Source organism: Empidonax traillii, unplaced genomic scaffold (assembly GCF_003031625.1).
Source record: "Empidonax traillii isolate 1590-97213 ecotype Southwest subspecies unplaced genomic scaffold, ASM303162v1 scaffold161:size1573837, whole genome shotgun sequence".
NCBI classification, from domain to species: Eukaryota; Metazoa; Chordata; class Aves; order Passeriformes; family Tyrannidae; genus Empidonax; species Empidonax traillii.
Genome location: NW_020955354.1, coordinates 746,440 through 772,383, shown reverse-complemented (window position 1 = coordinate 772,383; position 25,944 = coordinate 746,440). Strand labels below are relative to the sequence as shown.

General features: G+C 40.4%; 1 protein-coding gene across 5 annotated transcripts in view; it reads right to left on the bottom strand.

Annotated features, from left to right (window-relative positions):
- The window catches only part of MYLK (myosin light chain kinase), a 202,467-nt gene that overhangs the window by 104,012 nt on the left and 72,511 nt on the right, over positions 1 to 25,944 (bottom strand). For 4 of the 5 annotated variants that reach the window (XM_027885106.1, XM_027885108.1, XM_027885110.1 and 1 more), the window contains 8 exons: positions 17,337 to 17,544; positions 15,673 to 15,721; positions 12,940 to 13,105; positions 10,318 to 10,483; positions 7,546 to 7,582; positions 5,059 to 5,633; positions 2,956 to 3,159; positions 1,721 to 1,855 (listed from right to left, as the gene is read on the bottom strand). In XM_027885106.1, coding sequence (XP_027740907.1) covers positions 1,721 to 1,855; positions 2,956 to 3,159; positions 5,059 to 5,633; positions 7,546 to 7,582; positions 10,318 to 10,483; positions 12,940 to 13,105; positions 15,673 to 15,721; positions 17,337 to 17,544 — 1,540 coding nt within the window. The remainder of the gene's footprint in view (positions 1 to 1,720; positions 1,856 to 2,955; positions 3,160 to 5,058; positions 5,634 to 7,545; positions 7,583 to 10,317; positions 10,484 to 12,939; positions 13,106 to 15,672; positions 15,722 to 17,336; positions 17,545 to 25,944) is intronic. The other variant, XM_027885107.1, reaches the window with a different exon arrangement.

Sequence of the window (25,944 nt, the reverse complement as noted above, 5' to 3'; positions counted from 1 at the left end):
ACCTGCAGTTAGAAGCTTGGATGCAATATAAACATGGTCATACCTGAACAGTGGCAGACTTACATTAGATCAGTGAGAAGAAAGGTCAGTGTAGAACAAACATCCTTAAAAAAGGCAGAGGGGCGCAGTGCATCACAGAAACAGGCTGCTTATTTATCTCTGAGCTGTATTTTCCAGGAAACAACAGTCTCCTAGTTAGCACAGCAGAACATGGTTTCAGAAACGGAGACTCTGTTTCTATGCCTGATGAACTGTAAGTCATTTGAAAATCAACCCCCAGTCAGTCATCTGAGACAGGAAGATGCTCTGAATGTGAAGATAACTAAGTATATCATTCAATGACTGAGGAAACACTTTATGACCAAGGGCACTCTTTTATAAAGATGAAATGACTGACCCTGAGCTGCAAGACAATTCTTGCAGAGCCCAGCAATGATTCTACTCGCATCTGCAAAGGAGGAACTTGAGAGCAACCTTCAGACAGGGAAACAAATTTTGTCCAGTGGGAGAGAGTCAGAACCTTTACTCACATGTTTCGTGTTGTAAATAAAGCATTGGCCTTTCTATTCTAGACATGGGGTTATTAGGAAGGTGAACAGACCACGCTGTGGGAACATACCAACCTCAAGGTCATGGCTCATTTGCCCTGCCACCTTTTCCAGTTATCCCACTTACTCTGAATGACTAAAGAAAAACAGAGATCACGTGCAAATAATTAATTTTAAAATAATCCTGGAAGAAACATCTTTATGGCAAGGTATGCTATTCTTTATTTATAATCACACACACAAATAGATAGCCTGAGAAAAACCTGCAAAAACCTCAATTGCACTTCAGGAGTAAAAGAGGTGATCAAGGGTTAAGCTGCATAAATTTGTCTAGTGTTTAATAGATGTGGCTTTAAATGGAAAGAGCCCTTAGCCAAAGCGTGTAGGGCCTGGACCTCTGAAATCATTTGGAATCTAAGCAAAACACTGATGTTTGGGCCTAGCTCTGCTATTGAGAGGAAAGTTAAGAAAACTTGATTGTTCAATTGTGTAATGAGGGCAGGGTAAGTGATTACACAGTCTGATAAAAGTAAAAAATATTGTACTTTTCAATTTCCTTTTTTTAGTCAGCTTTAGGCAAACATTAGAATCTCAAGGAGCATATTTCGAGCAGAGAAGCAACCAGAAGAGCCGTGGTTTCAAGATCTTGGGACTGTTAACTGCTGATACCCTTTATAACCTGCCCAGCTGATGGAAGGCTGTTATCAGGCATTGGTTTCCTTCCTACCACAAAGAGAGAGATGTTATTTAGCAGTTATTACCCCTGCAGGATCACAATGCCAACCTGTTTATGCTCGGAGGAGAAGCTTGTGCCAAAGGCATGAGGGCAGCACAGAAGTGTCACACACAGTGAGGGGCTGTCTGACACGGCCCGGGACACTCACCTGGGCACAGCCCTGTCGCCAGCAGCAGCACAGAAGTGTCACACACAGTGAGGGGCTGTCTGACACGGCCCAGGTAAAACCCACCTGGCACAGCCTGGTCACCAGCGCCCCCTGCTGGACACACCGCGGAACTGCGGCAACGCAGAACCCCCTCCTGCCACCCTTAAAATAAAAGCCCGTAAATTTTCTTCAGGTGCCCCAGGGTGTTGTATTAGGGTGATTTAGAGCGCTTTGTGCGGTCTTCAGAGCCTGTGGGTGTCAGGTGTTGCAGAGCAGGGGATTCCTTACCATTGAGAAGCCAGGTGATGTGGGGCACAGGGACCCCTCCCACACAGCACTGCAGCACAAAGTCCTGCCCTTCACTCACAGTGCAGCCTTTCAAGACACTGGAAAAGCACGGAGCAGCCTCTTCAACTTTAGGCCCTTTAAAACCAAAATGAAAACAGTTCCTTTAAGCCAAATTGAAGAATTCAGCTTTACCACTTAGCGACCTTTTCTAGGTGTGCTCAGGTGACATGGCTGGGCTAACCACAGTGAAACGTTTTATTGAGGCAGAGAAATCGTTTTGAGCAGTGGACTGGTATAAAGAAGGGGTTTTTCTATTGTCCACAAAGCAGGCATTGGCAGCCCTCAAGCTCTATCTTAGATGGTGTTTTTTTATGCCAGAATCCACCATTTGCAGCCGACCACTAGAAGTGTATGCAGCATATTGCCAGAGAGCTCAGCACAAAGAACAGGAAAGATAATTCTTCTCTCCTCTTGTCTGTCTTCTCCCAGTCCCTCTCCCAAATCTCCCCTGGCTGGCAGTGAGAAACAGGGAGACTTAAGGATGCAGTTTATATGTCCGTCATGGGACAGAAAGAGAATATTTGGGTATTCTAGTTTAACTTTAGGCACAGCAAAACGCTGCATAAACATGATCATAGGCCCCGGAAAAACCTAAAACCAGGTGTAAACATTAGAACTGAGGACAGGAATTGCTAGAGGCCAACAAATTTTTCAACCAGACTAGTAAGACAGTGCCTTCAAGCTGAAAATAATTTGTCACTGGGATGCGTGCTTGAATTTAGCAAAATGCAATTCTCATTCCTTCCCTTTTCTTCTTATTAGCTTTACTGCACAGGATCGTTCTGTGCTTGGAAAACATTTCAAAATTTCAGTGTTCTATAGAAATGCTAAGCAACTTCAAAAGAACTAAATGCAGAACAACAAAATCTTTGACAACCTGAATTAAATACAAGCATTAATAGAAAACCTGAGTAAAGAAAAGGCCTCCCTTGGTACAAAACAATCATTAAGATGGTTTTAGCTATACAAACAACAAAAAATGATAAGTCAGAAGCGAAACTGATGCAAAGAGCGGCTTGCCAGCTGTCCCACACCACATTACTCACAGAGGTAGGAATCTGAATCAACCTGCGTTGAGAAGTCAAATAAAAATTATGTGGTCACCACCCTCTGACAGCCTAAAAAAGCCCAGCCACAGTTTTCAAAGTGCAGATGGGCTCATGAGAGCTACTTACTCCTGACAGTTAACAACCAGCTGGTGGAAGTCTGGCCTTTGGGGTTGACAGCTGTACAGCTGTAGGATCCACTGTCCCTCAGACAGGCTTTCTTCAGCCACAGGCAATGAATCCCATCTTCTTCATATATTTGAACATCTTCTCCAGCTTTAATTGGTCGACCTTCTTTGAACCACTGCACATCTGGTTTTGGTTTCCCTGAAACTAGACAATCAGGCATTTGGATTTTTATGAACAGGTATTCCCCTTAGTGTAATTCCATTATTTACTTCAGTGTAAATTAGGTACAACTTACACATACATAATTATAGAAACCTTAATGGACAATACACAGAACTATTGTAAAAAAGACAGTTTGATGTCCCTGATCTTCTAAAATCTCTTGGCCATTCCATCTTTTAAAATAACAACTATTTGTTATTTTATCTGAGAAAGAGCTAGGTGAAAACTGTTCTTCTAAAAGTCACAGACAAAATGGGTGTGATGAGATATCAGAGGAGAAAGAGAGAAACTGCTTCCCATTCCTTCCTACCTTACTAAATTGGTTTCTCTGAGCATCTACCAGCACTCTGCAATCCATAATACGACTGCTGAGGTTATTTAGTCTAGGACTTCTTGGCATGGAGAAGACAAAGCTCAAGGGGAATCTCATTAATGTATATGAATATCTGAAGGGAGAGTGTAAAGAAAAGGTAGCCAGGCAATTTTCAGTGGTGTCCAGTGACAGCACCAGAGGCAACAAGAACAAACTGAAACACAGAAGGTTTTGTGTGAACATAAACACATATTTACTGCAAGAGTTACTAAGCACTGGCATAGGTTACCCAGAGAGGTTGTGGAGTTTTCTGCCCCAGAGATACTCAAAAGTTACCTTGGATATAGTCCTGGAACACCTGCTTTAGGTGGTCCTGCATGAGCAGGCAGGAGAGCCTGTGAAAACAACCCTGATCACTGTTTGTAGAGAGGATTCACAGGAGAGTTTCTTGGATTCCTCATTAAAGTCCATTAGGGATGTTCCACTGTAACTCCCTGCAGACACCTTGCCCTTGCACATAATTATTATCTTGTGCTTTGGGTCCAAAGCCAAATGAAAAGGCATTCACTGGCTTCAATAAAAACTCACTGATCTCCTTCTTTCTCTACAATAGGGACTACATTTGCTACCTAACACAATCACGGATTAGTTAAAGCTTGCAAAGTGTTTGAGATGCTCTGACAGAAAACAATTCACATTTTTAGTACTAATGTACCTGAAAAATAAACTGTTCAAAAGTTGCCATGATCTTCCTCTCCTTACTCTCTGAGCTTCTGATATAAATTGTATTCTATACTCACGGGGTAAGAACTATCAGAAAATGAAATAAATTACCATGGTTGTTTTAGTGGGTTTTTTTCCCCTCCAGATACATAAAATCCAATTTCTCTCTCACTTGTGGGAACACTTTAAAGTGCGAATATAACTTAAAAAAAATAGCAGAAAAATGCTTCCAAATTATTTTCTACTAAAATTGGAATGAAGAAGAAAAAAAAGAGATGTGTTCCAACTCTACTCCCCATATTCAGCAAAATGCAGCTCTTGTTACTCTTCTGAGAGGTTAAAACCTGGTCAAATTTTCTGGAGCAAACTCTAAATCTCCCTTTTAATTCTGACTTTATCATTTCAGCTGTTTGGAAGCACTCACATCAGGTTGACCAAATATGAGATGTAAAATTAGATGCCACAAGGGAAATGCAGTGACTGATTGTATTTCCTTATCTGATAATTTTTTTGGCTCAAGGGCAATATAACTAATTACAGCTCTGGAAAGTGTACCATCCATTTTCTGTCTTGTACCTTCATATGAGAGGGCCTAAAACTGCCTCCTAGAAAGAGCAGCAATGGTTGTATCTGGGGAAACCCCAGATGAGAGAGGAGATGGACACTGTGGTATGGGATGTCTTTCATTAAGACAAGTATTGCGGAAATAGCATTGGATTTTGCATTTCTTTCCAACAGGCTTTAGGAGGAGAACTTGCTAAGAAAGAGGAATTGCTTCCCCATTTCCACACACAGAAGGGCAACATGACTAAACCCAGGGGCTCTGATAATTTTCATCCCTTTACCTTTGCTCTTGAATTTAATCTCCTGGCCTTCTGATGCTTCCAGGCTCTGTGGATGGCTCTCAAACCGAGGGAGAATTCCCAGAGCCTCCCTCTTCTCCTCCATTTGAGTCTTCTGGGCTCCAGACCTGTTTTCTGCTTCTCTACTCCTTGGACTGGCTTGCCTTGTCAGAGGAGGAGTTTGTTGAGCTGACATCAGGAGCTGCACAGCCCTTTTCCTGTCTTCACCCTGTCTGATGGAAGTGGCCTGGGGTTCTGCCTTTGGTTCTGGGTGCAGTTTGACAGCTTGTAGTGTGATGGTGCTTGAAGTTTTCTGCAAGACCGGAGGTCCCTTTTTTGCTTCTTTGTGTTCTTGAGGAGACACTGCATTGGCTTCTTCGTGCTGTCCCTGCTTACTCTCTTTGGCTTCTCTGGTGAAGTAAAAGGACTCTTTCTTTGCTGACACCCTGTCTTTGGTATCAACCATGAGCTCTGTGCTGCTGGATTTCAGCTCTTTAGCGATCCCATTGCTGGTTGACTGTTTGAATTCTGAGTTTTCGACAGTTTTAACAGCAAGGGTGGCTGGTTTTGATGGCACGCTGAAGGAAAATGAGAAGTTTACAGATATATGACATTGTGTAAAGACTAGTTATTATCAGCGATTATATAAGTGTATAAGCCCTTAGCAAGAAGATGAAATGATTGTCCTTTAGATTCTTTCACACAGATGGACATGGATAAAAGAAGTGGAGTGAAAAGCTTCATAAAATGCAATCAGGGCTCAGACATTGTGTCAGCTGAGGAATTTCTGGATACAGATCCACTGCTCAAGTTCCAACATGTTTTGTGAGTCAGACACTAACCTTTCACACACTGCTTTAGATGGGGAGCAATTACACAAGACCCTGAACAACCATGATGTAACACTACTTCGTGCTTTCTTAAATTGAGGTCAGGTATAATTATAGATGAAATACCACATTAAATAGTTCCCTCAAGGGAAAAGAAAATGTAAATTGTGCAGCAAATTTACTATTTCTGACTATGGTGTCTTGTAATTTAGGTGATTTTAAAACAGGATTGGTAGGAAACTTGACCAGAGCCTAGAGAAGGGAGAGGGGGTTTTGGAAAATTAAAAAAAAAAAAAGAAAAAAATTGGCTGGACATAGCAATGTCAGCTACGTATTTATTAGGCAGAGTTTCTCAGAACTGTGATGGATCTTCTCAGTACTTTGGGGACACAACATTAGATGACTAATTGGGGTCTTTAATCTAAGCTTCCTTCACTGAAGTCGATTGCCCTGACCACTAAGCTATTACCTGTAGGGCACTGTGTCTGTGTCTCAGATTTCCAAAGTATTATTCCAAGGCAGAATTGGAACATTTCCCTTTGAAATAAGGGAAGCAATTTCTAGCACAGCTCTGGCTTGCTGTACTTAGTGCCATTGACTTATTCTTTTAGGGAGACTCGGAATATTTATTGTGGCACTTTCTTCAGCCAGAGTTAAATGTACTAGAGATTTGCATTTACAATTGTAAGATCTTTACATTTTACAAAATATCTCCTTTAATTTTGTATGTGAATAAATCATGGAGGATGCAGAACTGCTCTGGAGAATGCAGTACGTGAGGAGTTCTGGCTTTAGAACTGCACAGTTTCATTTACACTAAACTTACTTTCAGGTATGTTCCTAAAAATCACACAGATCTGAAAAACAGGGTAGCACAGCACTTTCAGTTCCTTTTCAGCACCTTGCAGCAGCCATGGAGTTGGGACAACATGAATATGTCATTTTAAAATCTCATTCAGGGCATGTAAGGACAGATTTAACATCCTGAAGACTGTAAAGCAACTGGCCTTTGTGAAAGTGTCCTACACAGACAGCTTGGAGCATTTCATTTCTGCATTTTCTATTTATGAAGAAAAGTAAAAAAAATTAAAAAATTAATATAGTAATTTAACTTTAAAAATCTTGATAAATCCCTAAAATACTATTTTTTTCTTTCTACTTTACCCACACTTTTGTATGTATTTTTGGACAACAGCACAGACCGTGGCCATACCACATTTTGCTTATGACAGCAAAGAGCAGCCAGCTCAGCACTGACAAGATTCACTCAGGTTTTTGACTTCAAAAGGGAAATTCGACCCTCTGGTACAGCATATAATTTCTCCTCATAGGCTTGGGTTTTTTTTCCAGATTATATAACTATTTGACTAGATGGGAGCAGTGAGCATAAAACCATCTGAATTCTGCTTTCCTGGACCAGACCACAACTCTGTGCTTCATAATGTTGCCACCAGTTCCACCAACTGTTTCATAGGAGTCTACCAGGACAGCTGAATTTGGCAGTAAAAGAGAACCTCATTCCAAGTAAACATTTCCTAACTTCCAAATACAGTCTGATCCAAAAGCATTTATCACTTTGTGAGGGAAGCTCATGCAATAAATGTCAAAATTAATGCACTGCAATTAAATATTCTGAGAAAGTACTGCAGTAAAAACATACCTTGGTGGCTGAGCGTATGTGTCACTCTTATCTGGACCTCAAATAGAAAAGAAGAAAGAGGTAACTTATACATGTAATACTGTACATAATTCCATACATTGGAAAGATTTTAAGCAAAGAATATACTCAAGAACCTTAATTTTCAATCCAGTGAAGTCATGATTGACTATCACCACACTGCAACTGATTTGGACAACAGCAAGCTGAGCTGCTCAGCTGAAACACAAAGAGGTCTTGGTCCATTTTGAGACATTTTTGGGTCATGATCTTAAGTCCCTTGAGAGCTGAAGGTTCTGTGAGCCTCAAAAGCTCTGTGCTGGGAGAGAGAAGTAAGGAAGAGATTCCAGCTGGGAGGCAGCTCATCAAATCTTACAATAACTCTGCAGAGTTTGTAGAAGTGGAGGAAGACAAACCCTCAATCAGTTCTACACCTGAGCACGCTCACAGCCAAACTGCAGCTGTCCTCTGGCTAAAACACAAAACCAAACTAACAGTAGTAAATCCTCCCAAAACATGGGCCCAGCTGTGAACATTCACCAACTCATTTGCTGCATAGCAAGTATTATCGTGTTCACCTTGAATAACACAAAAACTAATGCCTCGCATTTCTTCACTTTGCAACACCACCAGGAAATCTGGGAGTGTGGCTGAGCTACACTGATTCGCCAAGGTGCCTCATCAGCTGCACTGACAAAACTGAGCACACATTTGCTCACAGTCAGTCCCTCAGTATGTAATCCTCCAGGCGTTTACCCAAACCTTGACAGTATTTGTTTCTCTTGGGGGCAGCATGAGATAATAAATAGTTGTGAGGAGAGAAATACCATTCCAGGTCAAATATCAACCACATCTTTCCATTTCCCCCTAATCGACACCTCAGGATGAAACTTATTTTCTCCTGGTCAGATCAAAGTTGCACCTATGCTGTTGTCAGCTGTGAGACTACAAACTAAAGTAGAAATACATGTAATAATTAATTTGCAAAATAATGAATTTTTCAGGTCAACAATAAGCACTGCATAAAAATGCTTTCAAAGTCTCTGCCTCGGAAAAGACAAAATCATATGATGGATGATACCCTGATCTACCCTGATTTCTGCAAGCAAAAATCCACATCTAAATGCTTGGACTTGCCATATCATTCAAAGTGACCAAAAGAATCTATTTATGCCCAAACAAAAGTTGCAGTGGGAAAGGGAAGTAACCCATTGACCTCACTTCAATAAACCTGTCAATAAACAGTAGCAGATATATAAAAAATAAAGCTTGAAAAGAGACTGGATAAATGTAGAAGAGGAAGCTGAATAACTACTGGTTGCAAGCAAGACAATAACGTGCAACCCTGTCATTAAAAAAACTATTTTCCTCCTCCCCCTTTACCTTTCTCTCTGGGAACTTGGGAAAAAAATGTAGCTATTGCAGCAAAAATATCTCTATGTGAGACTGCGTGGATTTGAAAGAAAATGTAGTAAATCTGAGCTTCTTGGATGTTTGTTAGCATCTTGCAGCAACCCTGACTACCTGATTTAATTGCTAATGAAAGAATTAGGTATTATATATTGTGGTTAGGTAAGTGGAATCATCCAATTAGTCAAGGACGTTGCAAAAGAGTGCCCTTTTTAATGACCTGTACTAATCCAAGAAAGAATGCCCACATTATTGAGAGATGTGGTCAGAATCTGAAGCAAACATACACCACAAGTGACTTTGTGACCCCAGTTCCGCATCATCTCTCAAGGCAGATGTACCCATCCCAGAACAGAAAGCTCACCACTTCAGGGGGAGCAATTAAGGATAGGGTTTCATGTTTGGAAAAAGAGACCTATTGAAAAAACCCAGCCTTTTCTATAAAAGCAAACTGCAGCAGCTTCTTCTACAATGCCTTCATCAGATTGGAACCTACAGATAAAAAGTACAGCTTTAGGTTGTGTAAAGGTTAGTTGTGGTTCTGAGCATCCCAAATGCAAATCCCCTTGTTATTCATATTATTGATACCTTACAGAGTGTCAGCGTTGATGTGAACCTATAAATCTTGCAACAAAAAATTACCCCACTGATCTCATGACTGCAGCTGAAGCCAGCAGCTGTTGATTGGATTATTTAATTGGGTCCAGTCACTGCTTACCCACAGACTGAAGAAATTCTCTTTAGTGTGGTTGCTGAAGGCTGTATTTTGAGGCTATTGCAAAGGGCACCCTAAGAAGTATCAAATTACAAAATGAACTGTATATGACAATGCATATATAGAATAGAACATCCTAAACTATTTCTGCAAAGACATTTGTTTCCTTTACAAGCAGTGAAATAGGTGGGGTTGGGACCTGAGGAGCCTAAATTTTAGTCTCATTAAGCTGTTCTTTACGGTTTAGATTTATGATCCTTTACTTCCCTAGTTCTGCAAATAGAGAGAAATTTTTTTTCCCAAAAGGGAGTTGGTGTAAATGTGAATCTGGTGCTAGTATTCAAGCAGTACAAAATTAATTACTGATTACAATGACAAGTGAAAAGCTTCCATTTGCTGAAATTAAAATCTATGTTCAAAACATATAAAAGTCCAAAGCACTTCAATAGCCTTTTTTTCCAGTGAACCCACACAACGTTTACAGCTGCAGCACATTCCAGGCTATCACAGTATCATTTAAGGAAGAGAGAAAGAGGGAGACATGGGAAAAAGTGAAGGATTCTTGTGGATATGCTGAGAACACAACCAGAAATATTTTAAAGGAAGGTCTGTGGTTCACTTTTCTCTCTCCTGCCAGCTCTTTGCTGTACCTTGCACGGTGAGCTCTGCAGACACAGATGCCTTCCCAGCGCTGTTTACCACTGTGCACGTGTAAATTCCTGAATCAGCAAGCTGAGCATTTTGGATTTCCAGGAACTGGATGCCTGTTTTCTCGTACATGTTGAAACGCTCATTTTGCTGCAACTGAGTATCACCCTGCAAATGTCACAAGACACCCATGAGACAGATAGCTATTGTTAAGAGAAGGGGAGCAAAAAGCAAGTCAAAATGCCTTTCTCCTACCTTTTAGCCAAATTACTTCTATGAATAATACTCATATAGTATAAACAAAAAACTGTGTCCAAAACTCTGTAAGTCACGTCTGTAGGAGGCTGTTTTTTCCCTCTGTCATCCACTCATCTCAGTTTAGTTTTGGCCTTCCATTATTTATTACACCGATATTCCTAGAAAAAATTCTTTTCACTGTATATGGGCTCAAACCAGTTGTTTCTGTTCATGCTTGTTCCAGGAAGTCAAACATCTTTTAATAAAAAAATCGAATGCTTATAAGTAAAAGCTTCCAAGTTGGAGAGTAGTTCTTTATCCCTTGATAGCTCTTTTGATAGCTCCCTTGATTGTATCACTTCAGAAAGTGCAAAAAGATTCTGCATAAGAAGATCTCATCCATGGCCAGGTGGAGGTGGCAGAAAGTTCTAGGGAAACTAAGAGATGCATTGCTGCAACACAGCTCCTTTGCAGTGCTACACTAAAGTTATATTCAAAGATATGGCTTTGAGACAGGAATAAATTAGTGTAGTTCTGTGCTCTCTGTTACACAGAGAAGGTGATCAGAATGACAGTTTTTCCCTTCACATTCTACAAAACAATTGACCAATATCTCCTTTGTGAGCAAATCAGTGGTTCTGCCTCAGCATCAGCCATTGAGGATGAGTGCCTGGCTAACAGGCACCACAGATTTTCCCACCCTAATTTTAGGAGGGGAAAGCAAACAAATCTACAATTTGTAGGGCTTAGTTCTGTAAATATTCGGGGAACATTACACTGTTTACAGACACTGTCATTCTCGAATTCTATCACCTTGCTGCTATCTGGGTGCTGTAGTTCCTAAAGGAATTAAAAACTAGTTCACATCAGGGGGTTGGTGATGATACAGAAGCTTCTGTTCTTTGCAAGTTAACAAGTAAGAAAATTGGAAAGAAAACAATAAGCAGAGTAAGACATTTACACAACGCTTATTCATTAGTTCTGAAAAGGGCCATTTTAGCTGCTGATAAAGCTTCCATGCTGTAAGGAAGGTGGTCATGTGTTGTCTCTGCAGTAGCCATGTGGTCCAGCAGTCCTGTAATTTCATTTCCAAGAGTCTGAGGCAGAGCTGAAATACCCACCACTCATCAGGACCCTGCAGCGCTGTCATGACATGACCAGTTGTAGGCCTGAGGTTGTTCACAGGTAGCCAAAGCACATGCATGAGTATCAGTTAATCCATGGCTTATGAACAGGGATGCAAGAACAGGATTCACAACAACCACCTTCCAATAAAGCTCTGATAAAGAGCACTTACACACTTGCATTTTAAAGAGCATATGGATTACAGAAAAAACCTCACAGTGTTTAAAATAGGTACTAAAATAATATTATGAATGTGTGAAGAAAACCAATTTAACCAAAAGCAATGGACTGAGAGCAAGTTCAAAGGAGTGGACTGGGTGTCTGTAGACCAGCAATTGTATCACTACTGAACCTCTAAACAACACGACTCTGGTATTTTACAGAATAATATATGCAGACCTGCAAGTGTTGAAATATGTTTTTTAGGGACATCAATATGAACAGAACTTATGGGGCTGCTAATAAGAACTTTACATACTCCTCCTTTGAATCAGAGAATGAATGCCAGATTATAACATTATCACATTATAGAAGCTGACGATCAATAACAAAATGCAAAATATAACCCCCAGCAAAAAATGTATGAAGAACAAAGAGAACTGAATGACAAGTCCTGTTTTGCATGGAGCTGCCTGGCTGGAAAACCTGAACGAGTCTGGTGGGACTGGAAGCAGGCTGTTGTGCAGCAGCTGCATTGCAGACTGGCCTGAGAGCCAGCAGGTCCCGGAGAACTGACGGCAGCTGGAGGGAGCAGCAGACTCCAGATGGAGCCGCCAACTCGAGGAGATGTCAGTGAGTGCTTCCACAGCAAGAGGCTGCTTGTTTTCAGATATGCACCCTGGCATTCTTGTATTACAGACAAGGATAAGTCTGGAACAAAGCAGACGATGACTTGGAAGCATTTCCCTGCTCTATGAGCAATTTTCTGGGCTTTTTTTTTAATGTTTTCTTCCCCTCCTCCTCTCCTCATCCACCAAAAATCTTAAGACACCAGGAGAAAATCTGGATCTTCTTTGGTGCTTTCAGATGATTTTTTTGATACAAATATTTTCAGCAAGGAGACAGATAAAGGAGAATTTTATACTGAGAAGGAACACTATTATCTTTTGTGAGTTTATTCAGCATAAAAAATGAGGAAGAACACTGCTCTCCTTGTGTGCAAATTCTCAACAGGATCATTTGGAGCGTCAAGCACATTTCATTCTTTCAAGTCACAAAATTTCAAAAGAGAAAGAAAACATAAATTTTTGGGGAAATCTTACCTTAAACCAAGTTACTTGAGGCTGAGGTCGTCCTGTTATTTTACATGAGAATTTGCCTGTTTGGCCCTCACGCACAACAACCCTACTGGGTTTTGTAGCAAACTTGGGTGGACTTTCTCCCCAAATGCTTGGCCTCTGCTCCACAGATGGAACAGCAACTCTTCCCCTGGAAAGGCAATTGACATTCTGGTTTTACAGAAGAACTGGAAGCTGTTGTGGTTAGAGCACACATCAGGTAGCATTTTAGGCCAGTGGTCTGCCAACAAAGGTATATAATTGGTGGCAACCAAGACTGTAGTTACTCAATATTTTCTTTGGCCAGTGGAAGAAATGGAAATGCTGGTAATGACTGCTCTTGACTCCTCATGCAACTAAATAGTATTATGCTATGTACTGTCATCTATCATACACATAACAGATCTTGGGGACATTTTCAGTTGCTTATAAGCAGAGCTGGGCAAACCAAGTGGTAGGAAACACTGTATGCATTTAGTTGTTCCCATTTTCTGTTTCTTAGTTGCCTTCTGATAGATTATTTGTGCATACTTGTTCACTGTTTTTTATCATGTAATTTGTTTTGCTATTGAGTGCAATGACACAGTAATTAATTTCTGATTTATGAATCAGCACCTTGTTTTTGCAACACTTCCGACATGTCCTGGTAAATATTTTGGGGTTAGGGAAGAATTTTGTTTGTGATCTCATTGCTGCACTGTTTGCAAAGCAAACATGAAGAGGGCACAAAACCAAAGTACACCCATCTCGGGTGAATGACTGTTAAGTGTAAATGCCCAGCTCTACTTACATGGCTGGCACAGCTGGGAAATGACATGTGGAATGAAACTAGGGTGGCATCAGTGACTGCAGTCCAAAACCATAAACAGTTACACAACCATAAAACATCAAACATCAAGCAATATTATAGCATGAAAAAATAAAAAAGATGCAACTTCAGGTCTGTGAATGTCAATGGGAACACACTCACTCTTTGCTCTGAAGCCTTGGTACAACAAAGATGCATTAGCAGATGGCAGATAGTGATTCCTTTTTTTTTTAACAGTTAATTTCAAGCAGACTGAACCATTTTCAAGGCTTTCTTTTCCAGATGGCCCTTTGCCACATGCAAGTAAGATGTGTCAGTACCTCACCGTTCCTACCAGGTGTCAGATACTAACAGGGACCTCATCCCCTCAGTCCAAGGTGCTGCCAAGACATGACGGTTGCCACAGAGGCAGCCTGAGGTGTCTAAGTAAGAGATGATACCATAATGAAAGGGTTCACATGGACAACAGGACCAGCAAAAAGTACCGAGAGAAAAGGGTGACTGTAATATGCCAAAATGAAAATCACTTTATCATATAATTGAAAATCTGACAGCTTGTAATGTCATCTTCTTCATGGTACCACTAAAGAAGCACATAAATGTGTATCAAAGAAGTCTGTTAGTGACCCTCTTTAGGTGGTGTTCCTATAGATACAAATCTGTGCACATATACTAACCCATTAAAAAAAAATCACCTACTAGCTGGCCTGCAGCTTTCTGGCTGGTTCATAAACATGCACAGACGGAAATGTGTATTTTTTTTCTTTTCCCCCCTCCCCATTTTTGTAAGGCATAACCTTGCCATACCATGAAATTATTAATTAACAGGAGCAAAACACGGGAGCATGAAAAATGAGGACAATCACTCTGACTCTGTGCAATGCAGTGGATTAGGATTGTGCTTTGTAAAGTCTGAGTGTACAACAAAACATAACAGCAACATTAATTGTCCTTTCTTGCTTTGATTATTTATCCTGCATGTATTTCTGCAATACATTTACAGTACAGACTTTACCATGTAAAAGCCTTCCTGATTACTCACCATTTTCTTTTACTTATCATTTTCACTATTGTAATCTCATTTAATTTTAAAATTCAAACCAAATATAAATGATGTTCATATCAGTGATGAAATAAAAATCTTCAGTTGTAACTATCTGTATTCTGATCACTAACATCATCAGAAACATGGATTTTTTCTGCATCCAGGGTGACTCATTGCCAGGGATGTGAATCAGAAAAAGTTCTGCTTAAATTTGAACTACTTAGAAAATAAAATAATTCAGCTCTTGGAAGAATTAGGTCTGAGGCTTTTAAAACAGTGGCATTCACTCAATTGTATGTGTTTACTGAAGTGCAGAAAGTACATGACAAGGAGTGGACTATTTTATGTGCCAGCTTAGATCACCCCATCGGCCTGTTCTTGGTAACAGTTATTCCAAACCAGAGCATTTCTTTCTTCTGGACCACAGTTTACCCGCTGTGCTCCTTGGAAATATTTAAATTCTGTGTGAGAGGAGGCTGATTTCAGTTGCTTTTACTTCTTACTGATGACTCTTAAAGCAGTATTTGCTCTGGCTTTATAAAGACAATGTCAGGTCATGGAAGTTGTGGGGAAGGATTTCTGAGAATCAGAGAGCAGAGACAAGAGGGTGCAATATTACAGCAGAGGAGGGTGCAATATTGCAGGGATCAGCAGGACATTCTGTTTTCAGTCAGATTGATTCCTCAGTCAGCATGTGGGAGCACTAGCTGTATCCTCACAGCCTCAACCATTTTGCTAACCCTGCAGCTCTCATGGTAGCTATGGGGTAAATGGAGATTTTTTAGAAAGAGTAATTTTACTTGTTTTCCTACCAAAATACATGCAAGTGTCTGTTAAACAATATCAAAGCCATTGGACTTCTTACCCAGGGGTTTTGGCACTGGATGGCAAGCTGTATTTCATCAAGGAGTTTCCTGTAACATAGGACAGAAAACCAGGAAGTCAGAAGCTTTGTCAAGACCACTGGGAATTATAGACACTAAAGAATGTGTGAAGCATGCATTTCTACAGGTTTGAAACAGAAAGGAGGAATGCAACACTTGCAGTGTAAGTTTATGTCATCTGTAGTCCCAAAATTAGGCTCTACAATTTCAAAAACAAGTTTTAGCAAGTTACTGTCTACTTAGTAGTAACAACACTGCAGATTGACTACCTTTTCTGTAAATAAAACAAAGCTCATCCCTCTTGCTGCCGTGCGCAGGAGGGAGATCCCTGCGCAGCCGTGTAATCCCAGCGCCACCTGGTGCACGCAACGCCGGGAAAGCTTTGGGACCGACCTGGGGGAGACCCAGAGCCACAGCATCGAACAGACAACTCCGATGGCTGTGAAAAAAAAATTACTTGTTCTAGAGCCTTATAAAACCCCACATCACTGTCAGACAGGACCGCCATGCAGATGGAAAGACTAGATCGCGTGTCAGCAGCATTTGTCAAGTAACAATCAGCCTCACATCTTTGCTGAGAGGAGAAAAAAATCAGTGCTTTGCTATCTTGATGCATAGAGGGATTTTTAGAATAAGGACCATATAATTCTCAAACTCTGAGAAATTCAGTCATTAGGTACTGCCCTGAAGTTTCTTTTAAACTGCATCAAAGCCCAGGTCAGAAAAACTGATATAAAAGCAGCTTTTAAAAAATCCTCCAGCTCCAGGTAAATTCATAAAGTTGATTCATAAAGTAAACTCATAAAGTTGTCATGGCTTAAAACTAGGGGCATAAAAGGTTTTGCGTGATTTTTACAACAGAAGGCATTCATAATCATGCCAGATCTGTGCATATTTCAGTAGGAACTCTGAGGATATTTTTTAGAGATTTTGACTGTGAATGAACCCAAATGCTGTTTGTTTCAGGACTGCTTCAGATCGTTTTCTTTGCTTCAAGAATTCAACACAAAGTTGTGACCTGAGAGGTTATGACATTCAACAGAACTCTGACATGACCAAATTGCAGTGCAATTGATTTCAATCCCTCCCTGGCTTTGCGTCACTCTTTAAATTTTACATTTGGCAGTTTGCAACTATCTAATATGCAGATGTTCTCTTAAAAATTCCTGGGTTTGATCTTGGCTGTTTCCCGTGTGACATTAAGCCTGTGATTACAACCAGGCGTGCAGCTCAGCACATGGCAGCGTGCATGGAGAGCTCCAGAAACCCCTGCCTCAGTGTGCCTATGTGTGAAGCAACCAAGATGGACGCAGCTTTTACTGCCTGAGAGAAAATGCTAACTGTCCAGGCCTTTGTTTCTGTCCTGAGTGGTGACTTCCATGAAAATTACAGAGTTTATAACAAAATCTGTAAAGCTGGGACTTGTTTTAGCTGGGCATCACCATACACACCAGAAACTGAACACACACTTTACCCAGCTGTAGACATTTAGATCCCTCAAAAAGGCCTTAAACTGTGAAGTTGCTCTTGCACCAATAAGAAAGCACAAGTGTACAGATGTGATTTTAACTAGACAGCTTAACTCAGCTTTTTCCTTTAATTAAACTCTGTAATCATCACTGCAGCAGTGTAAGTATCCTCTTACCTTCCACTGTCAGTTCCACGGTCACTTGACGAACCCCACCATCATTTGCAGCCTCACAGGTGTATTTCCCACCATCACCTTCCTGCACACCTTTGATCACCAAGCTGAACACCCCCCGAATGCTGCGGTCCACGACATAATGGTCTCCCTCTGGGACAGGATGCCCATTTCTGTACCATGTGATCTGGGGCTCAGGGTATCCTCTGACCTGCAAAGACATGAGAGAGATGGAGAAAGAAGGAAAACTTAACAGATGATGATATCAGGAAGAAATGTTGGACATTTAGCAATGCAGTGGAAAGTTCTTGACACGGGAGCTGTTAAACACATATTCTTTCCAAGCCAAATGGCAGAACACAGTGAAATGAAAAAACTCTTGGATAAGTCAAACTTAAAATCATATGACTAGTCAGGCAGATAGATACCTATGCAGAAAAACTTCCCACTGCTATGGTTTCTCCACAGAGACATAGTGACAGTGCCAATGAAGAATCCTTACCCTGGGTCCTCACTGTTCAGAAACTGAAGGGCAGCAGTGTTGCTACACCTCTAAGTATGCAAGACTGCAATGTAGCTGGACCAAAAATTTCTAGCATGGTTGCCAAGGATTTGGCTTATAATGTAAATGTAATTAGATACAGTGGCTCCTGACAATAAACAGGCAAGAAATGAAGACACGTATCAAATTTTGCCTTGATCTTTAAAAGCAGAAGATAAGGACTTGCAATTTAAGAAAGTGTCATTAAGGGTCATTCTTATATTATGGAGGGAGAGTACTACTATAAGAACCTACATGTATTCATGCAAACACACTGCTCAACTTAAACAGCTTTGTGGTCTACCCAGAAAAAGAATTTTCAATAAAACGAACCAGTCCTGTGCTCATTAAATAGGAACCATATTAATATATCCCTGCCTGCTATGGCAGTAATGGTACCCTCAGTTCTGCAGGCAGATCCTCAGTTGGTGTAACTGAGAACTGAGTTATTGATTTCAATTGAGCTGTTGCAACTTGATGAGCATCTGTGTGTTTCTCTTGGAAAAAAAAAAAAGGGGGGGAGGGGAAAAGCAGACATACACCAATTTCCACCAACAAAATGACTACTCAGGCAAAGGTTCTTTCTCTGCTTTATGAGAGATCCCATCCCCTTTGAGGGTTGCATTACTATGTGTTAATTGTTAACAAGTTTCTCCAGTCATCGTAGCAACTCCTGACTGCAGAACTTCTCTCCTAACCCCCGCTCTGATATATTCACTCCCCATCTTCCAACTCTTTGATCCTTTGCCTACATGTCATGAAGTAACTGAGTGGATCAAGATGAGCTGGGATGAGTAATAGTTGTGGCTGTGTTTGCTCACTGGGAAAGAAGCAATATTGCATTCTGAACTACATTATCAAATTTTGGCAACTGAACAGGAAGTCCCTTCGACCTCCAGGTGGGTAAAATATTGATGATGTGTCTTGATTTGAAGAAGGCTTGGTTGTGGCTTGGGTAAAATTCCTCCCAGCATTCTCCTCTCAGTTTCCAATCCTCATTTCAGCTCTGCTGTCTCTGACTGCACAGCACTTACTTTCCAAATTAAAATCTTTACCCAACCAACCTTACCCATTCCTAGGTTCTCTCCTTTCAAAACCTTTCCTTTTGAATCCAGCCCCACCTCACTCCAGCTGGGTTTCTCATCTGCTGGAGCTTAACCTACAGCTGTCACAAATTTTTCTCTTTCCTTTAATTCTCTGGCTATCAGTTCAGAGAAATTAATTTTGCCAGTGATATGATGACCTCTTCTTCCTGACACTACTTACTGAATAGAAAGGACATTAATGTTTGCCAAGAGCGTGAATATGCTGAATAAGCTGAAGAAACTTTCCACTTGTGGTACAAACTTCTCCAGTTCTTTCTGAGTCTATCTTTACCTAAGCAAGAGCCGTGTTCCATGAAGAATAAATTGTGGGATCCTGCACAGTGGGGAGCTGAGTCCTGTTTAAAAAAACACAACAGCATCTTTCTAAAGCCATTTTGTGGCTGTGCCTTTTCTTTTCTGTGCTTTCTGTAAAACAGCAGCTCCCACTCAACCCAGATCCCTAACCCTTCTCCAGCAAATTGGTTTAGTGCTTACTCAGAGCACAGGCTCCAAGGAATAACTTTCTCAGCACAATTCATTTTCAGACAAAGGGAATTGTGAAGCATCAATATGAGATTGTTACAGTACTGTTAACTCCTGTTGGTTGGTAATGTGCTCACTGGCACAAAAAGTGCCAAATAACTGCTTCTTACTATGAACTTGTCAATGCCCTTCAACCCATCTTTTTATTCTAGATTAAGAAACCAACAGAGAGGTTAAGTGATTTACCCACAGAGTTACTACTTCTCATTTTTGCTTCACTGAATATTAAGATTTCCTTGAAATATTTGAGGCAAAATGGCTTTCAAACTGGTATATCAAGTAATACAATAGAGGAAAATGACAGAGTAGCACTTGAAATATGTGAAGGCAGAACCACCTTTCAGTGCATTACATCACAACCTCTTCACAAACATCAGTCTAACCACATCTGTTTGCAGCTGCTGAGATTCTGGCCTGTGAATGCAAGTCATCAATTACACATCACTTAATATATTTATTGCTTTTTCCAGTTTACCATAATTCCTTCTGGTGTTTTTGCTGTATTGTTCAATCCAGCTTCAAAGCTCCCAAGTATTAACATTCCACCAACCATCCCAGGGAACAACTGGGGTCGAAGAAATGGGAAATACCTTTTTTCCTTTTTCCTGTTTGTTTTATAATATTCCTAAGTCCCTCTTGGATCACACAAGGCCATTTTTAGCTGACCCCTCAAGCTCTGGTACACCATTATACGTGTCCTTCCAATATCACATGACTGAGGCTACAATAAGTATTTTTCCATTTCTTCTATGTGTGTTTATTTTATGCTTACTGTGTCTGTGTTATTTTACTCATCCACACCTCAACACTGAGAAAATGCCACACTGAAAATTACAGACACAGGCAATCAGCATGTCATTTCCTTTCAAAAGTTTAAGTCATTGCCTTCCCAAACTCAGATTTTTTTTCTTTCATTTTTTGTCATAAATGAAATTATGGGAAAGCAGAAGTTTACAGAATTGCTCTGTTGCAAGGATTTATTTCAGGTTTGGGTTTGGAATGTGTTTCAAACTGAGCCAGACCTATCTGAAATACATAGTCTTGCCATAAAAGTGTCAGGGACCCTTAAACAAATCACTGGTTACTGGGTTTTGATCCTAATGGATCAATTCCAGAACTGTAGCAGGTTTTATATTCCTCCCAGCCTTTCCAGAGCTCACTAAAAACATCTGCCTTGAATAAATCCACAGCAAACAGAAATTTATCTGCTTATTTAATGCCCAGCAGCACAAGGCTATAACATTTATTTACAGCTTGGCCTGTGTGAGTATTGCCAGTCCCAGTGAGGCTACAGCTTCTCTTTACCTGTTCTACACCAATAACAAGCGAAAAATTGACAGCAAGCAGCAAATAGCCATTGTATCAGCACAAACATGAGTTCTGAGTTTTGTCTGGACCCATCAATTACTTAGAGTGTTCCTGGGAAAGTCTGCTAAGGTAAAACAGGCCTTCTGCTCTGTGCATCAACCCAGCAAGGGGAAAGGGAGAACCTGTTGTGTGTGAATCTCCCAGAGTCAGGATTGTTCTGCATCTGGGTCTGAGGGAATGCTATTGAAGAGGGATGGCACTAGGTTTTCCCAAAGAATAAGGGATCAAAAATAGAACAAGTCCATGGTAGCTGTACACTAAAGGATAGAATTATTGAACAATGCACAACTACAAACTATTCCCCACTGTCACAAAGCAAAAGGCACTCAGTGACTGCCAATGGTAAATGTATTCAGTGACTGTTTTGCTTGTTCAAAAGCGCAGGAGAGATTTTCTATCTGTGTCCATAACAGAGCTGTTTATACACTAATTTCAAAGAACCATAGGTTTGCCTACTAAAACACATCAGTGGCTCCAGTGAGGTCAACAATGAACATAAACATAAAACCACAGCAATAAACCAAACCGTGAAACACTGACACTGTGTGTACCGCTACTGAGTCTTTCTCACTTTGATAATAACACCTAAAGACTATTAGAGATGATGGCAAACATTAACATGACATATTCTAGCACTACAATCATTACACTGGCTGAGGTGTTCAGTGCTTGATGTTAAGGACTAGATAAATGTCCCATTTTGCTGCTGAAGGTCGTATTTAACACAGAAGCAATGAGATCAGGAAGAAAACAGCTATCAAAAGGATTTATTGGCTTGCAAAATCTCCTCAAATTACATCATATATGGACAGGCACATCAAAAGCTGTACTAAGACTGGTAATATTACAACTGTTAAGAAGTTGCTATTCAGAATAACTCCCCTCATGGAGATGATTTCATATGCTGCAATATGAATTCACTAATGACTAAAATTCCCTAGAAGAGACAATCCCTCTCCCATGAAATCAGAATTTTAAGACATCCAGATTTTGTCAGCACACAGCATTCAGTTGTGCTGCTATTTCTATAGACTACCTTTGCCTCAATTCCACAAAGCCCAGAATCAAGACCTACGTGTGTGTAGTATTCAATCCATTCAATAAAAGATCAGTTGCATTTGGGTGGTTCAATCCATCTAAAGAAAACTGATTTGAAAGACAGAAATATTATCTATTCACATGCATTTAAAATGAAGCTTTCAACCTGATTTTCATACTTTGCTGCTTTTTGAGGAAAGTTGTCCCCTTTGCTGGCTGTTAAAGAATGACAGGGTAGTATTTGAGGACTTGGTTTAGTGGTGAACATGAGGGATGAGAGGATGATGGTTTGACTTGATAATCCTAGAGTCCAACCTTAATGATTCCATGATTAACACTCCAAAATAAGCATGTTTTGTGCTCCTGCAGGTAAGTGACTCCGCTTTTTGACACTTGGTTCTCAGTGAGAACAGCTTGATATCACAACTGCCCATTTATATTTGAGACAGAAAAATACAACATATACTTCTTGGAGTAAATGTGTACATGTACACAAATAGGGCATTGTGAAAATATAGACTTCTCTACTTGTCTTGAGACTTATAAGGACATGCAGCCCTTGAGGCTGTTGTGAGTGAGGCTCTTAGCTTGTATCTCAGTCATTGCAACACAAAGAATTTCTTTAAAACACTGATGGTTGGTGGTGTAGTTAGCACATTTATAGTTAGACTGTAGTGTCTGGAAGTCAAAAAACAACACAAAGAAAAGGTTTGGATGACCTGAGTAACCATACAAGAAGAAAAGCAGTAATGAGAAATGTTTTCTAATGCATAAAAATACCTGCAAAGCAGAAGAAAATAAACTATTTCCCACAACCACAGTAGACAGGGCAAGCACTAAACTTTCAAGAGAAATTGGCCAGTGGGTTGGTAGATGATGTCTGACAGCAGTGACCTCCTCTAAAGGAACAGCAGGTGTTTTGCTTATTTGGCTGCCTGCCTATCTTAACATTAAGGAATGCCAAAAACTGAGGGAAATTTGAGAAGGCTTTGTAGCCTCTTCTCTGTTCCATGCCCATCTTTGACCAGAAACCATCAATTTCTGGGAACTACATGTCAGAAAAGGCCACAGAGAACAGAAGCTGCAAAGGGATAAAAAGAGAATAGCCTCAGTCAGAGCTGTCAGATGTTACCCCTGAGCTCCCAAGTGTCTGCTGTGGGCAGATGATTAGAAGTCACACCAGAAGCAGACGTCAAGAGATGTGGAAAACCACTCAGAGTATCTGACAAACTTTGACCTTTATTCTGCTGCCTGTGAATCTGGCATAGCAAATACTCATTGCTAATTATTAGTAGGGAAAAACTAGGGAGTTAACTACTGTCACTTTTTGCAAAACTTGAATAATGAGCCATCAGATTTTATCAGGAAAGCAGCAGAAGAAATGTGATTAAGTAGCATGACATATTTTGTAAGTTTAATTCTAGTCAAAGAAGTGAAGATATAGGAAAAAACAGTGTATAGCACTTACACTTGAGATGTGGTAGAGACTGCACAGTGTACCTCTTCTTCCAGTATCTAGGTTTCAGCAAAAATGGAATATTATTCACTTTATTGCAAGTTACTTGTTAGATGGGCTCATCTGAAGGTCATAGAGTTGAAGGCTCTCATGCCAAGAGACTCAGTCCAAACAGTAACAGGTATTCTGTGGGTAGGGCTCATCCTAGATCCTACAGAAAAAGAGGTGTTTCCCATAGTCTTTAGACTCTAGCCACTGTCCCCTGCCTTCCTTGGATCAAGAGCCAAGAGATTTTTGGATCTGGACCTTGATCAAAAGACTTGGGAGGGGAATTGAGAACAAACTTAGCAGAGGATGCTAAGAATTGGATACACCATAACACGTGATCTGTCCATGTAGAGAGAGCTGTGCTCTCAAACTAGAAAAAAAAGTCAGTTCTTTTTTTAATAGTTTACACTGCTGTGAACTCTTAATTCCAGTCTTAGGAAAGAAGTGCTATAAAACTGCTGAGACTTCAACTGAACATCATGATTACAGCCCACCTAATAGGCAGTATAATTTGATTTTAATTTCATTTTTACGGCTAGTGCAGGTGGGAAAAGCAGTTCTGGCCAGTAGAGCTCTTTTGAAAGTCTTGCAACAAAGCTCCTGTTAGGCTCGAGCTGCAGTTTGCTTTAACAAATGAACAGCAGATGTTCTTGATAAAGGAAAGTGGACATGATACATTGTTAAGCTCCTTCTGAGACTTTAAACACACACAAACCATATCTCAAGAATAGCTTATCCCTTTCAAAAGCTTGCTTCTAAAGAAGAACTTGCCTGGCAGGGTTAAACACGTTAAATATTTGGAGACTTAGCTATAACCTTGCAAACGAAGTGGATAACCTGCCTCTTCTCCAGATCAGTTTAGAATCCACAGTTGTCTCATTACAGCAAAACTGGAATACATATTAAGAACAAACATGCTCACCTCAAAGCATTACCTAAAGCATAAAAGAAAAAATAATGGTCTTTCTGTAAACCTTGGGTGTGTTCTATTTTTCTACTCTGTACTCATCAGTGCCAAATGGCACTTGGTATTTTATAGTCCAGACACCAAACACGAGATCCTTTTGCAAATGGCACCCCACCAATTTTAATTTTGACTCTTTAAAGGCAGTTCTGCATAATCTGCTTATTCTGTGTCTGTCTCTTCAACCCCTTTTTGCAGATGGCAAAGGTGCTGAACACTACACATACCACCACAGTTCTTTGGGGGAATAAGTTTTTATGGTTCTCAGCAGGGAAGAATTTATGACCTATCCATGGAGGACATGGTCTGCTAACTGCACAGCAGACAGCAGCTGCAGAGAATTTCTTCTTCGATCTTCCACATTTAATCATATTTCTTTTGTGAAATTCAGTGTCAGGAGTTTCCAGAGGTGCACTGAGTACTGGCTTTGTGCTCAGTCACCAGAGTGTAGCTGTTTGAATAAAGCATTGCTTTCCCAGGTACCATAACCTCAAGAAGTCCATTTGTCTGATGTTTTTTCTGAAGGACTCCAGTGGAATTTCAGAGTAGCACTGTGTGCCAAGCTGCCTTCAGTTTATAGAATTTCTGAGTTCAAACACCAGTCCCAGTTAATGCACCTCTTAAGAGAATATTTAAACCCTACTTATGTCTTTAGGAATTAACCACATATGTATGTGTTTTTCTTGAATTAGATTTTCTTTCATTTAAATAATAAGTTTAAATTTATTGCGTTTAAAGTAACACTGTTATAGCAGTTTTCAGACAAAATAACCTGAAACATCATTCAGCTGAAATTCAGAACACTATCAAGATGAATTCTACCCTTTCCTGCACAGAGGACATGAAGGGAACACACTGTGTAGAGGAGCGTGTGTGTGTGTGTGTGTAGCTGGGATGTCAATCAGCAACTGAACCAGAGGCTGTAAACCTCTGTGACGCTGATGGGGGCATTTCCACACAGGTGTTGCTGTCTCAGAGTGGCAGAGCTGTTCTGATGGAACCTTAATAAATCATCCTACCAGTAGCAACATCTGCCTTTCTACTTTCCCCACTCTGTAGCCAGCTGACCTGTAGCCACTCAGTGCATGACAAGAGTTTTATGCAAACCACCCACAGAGCTCACCTGGACCTTTTTTCCTGCAAGTACAAGTTCTCTGAACTTAATATGGGATTATAAATAGACTGAATCTCTGTCCGTCTTTAGCTCTATATTTAAATTTAGTCATTGTCTGATTTATCCCATTTTTAAAAATGCTTCCCTAGGCTGCCAATCCAAAACCAGTCAGATGCCATAAACCTTGGATAAAGACTAGGAGAAAGCTTAGGCTATTTCCTCCACTGCCACCCAGATGCCATCCTGGCACACAAACAGGACAAAGTCTCTGCAAAGCAGCAAAATTCTGGCATTTTATCAAAGTAGAAGTGTGCAGGAAACTGAGTTATGTACAAACTCAAGACAATTTCAGTTTTGAAATAGGTAGCTGTCACTTGGGAAACTGTAACTTCGCCTTCATAACCTCACAGCTGAGGATCTGAGGCACAGAGACACTCAGACTTTGTCAAACTCA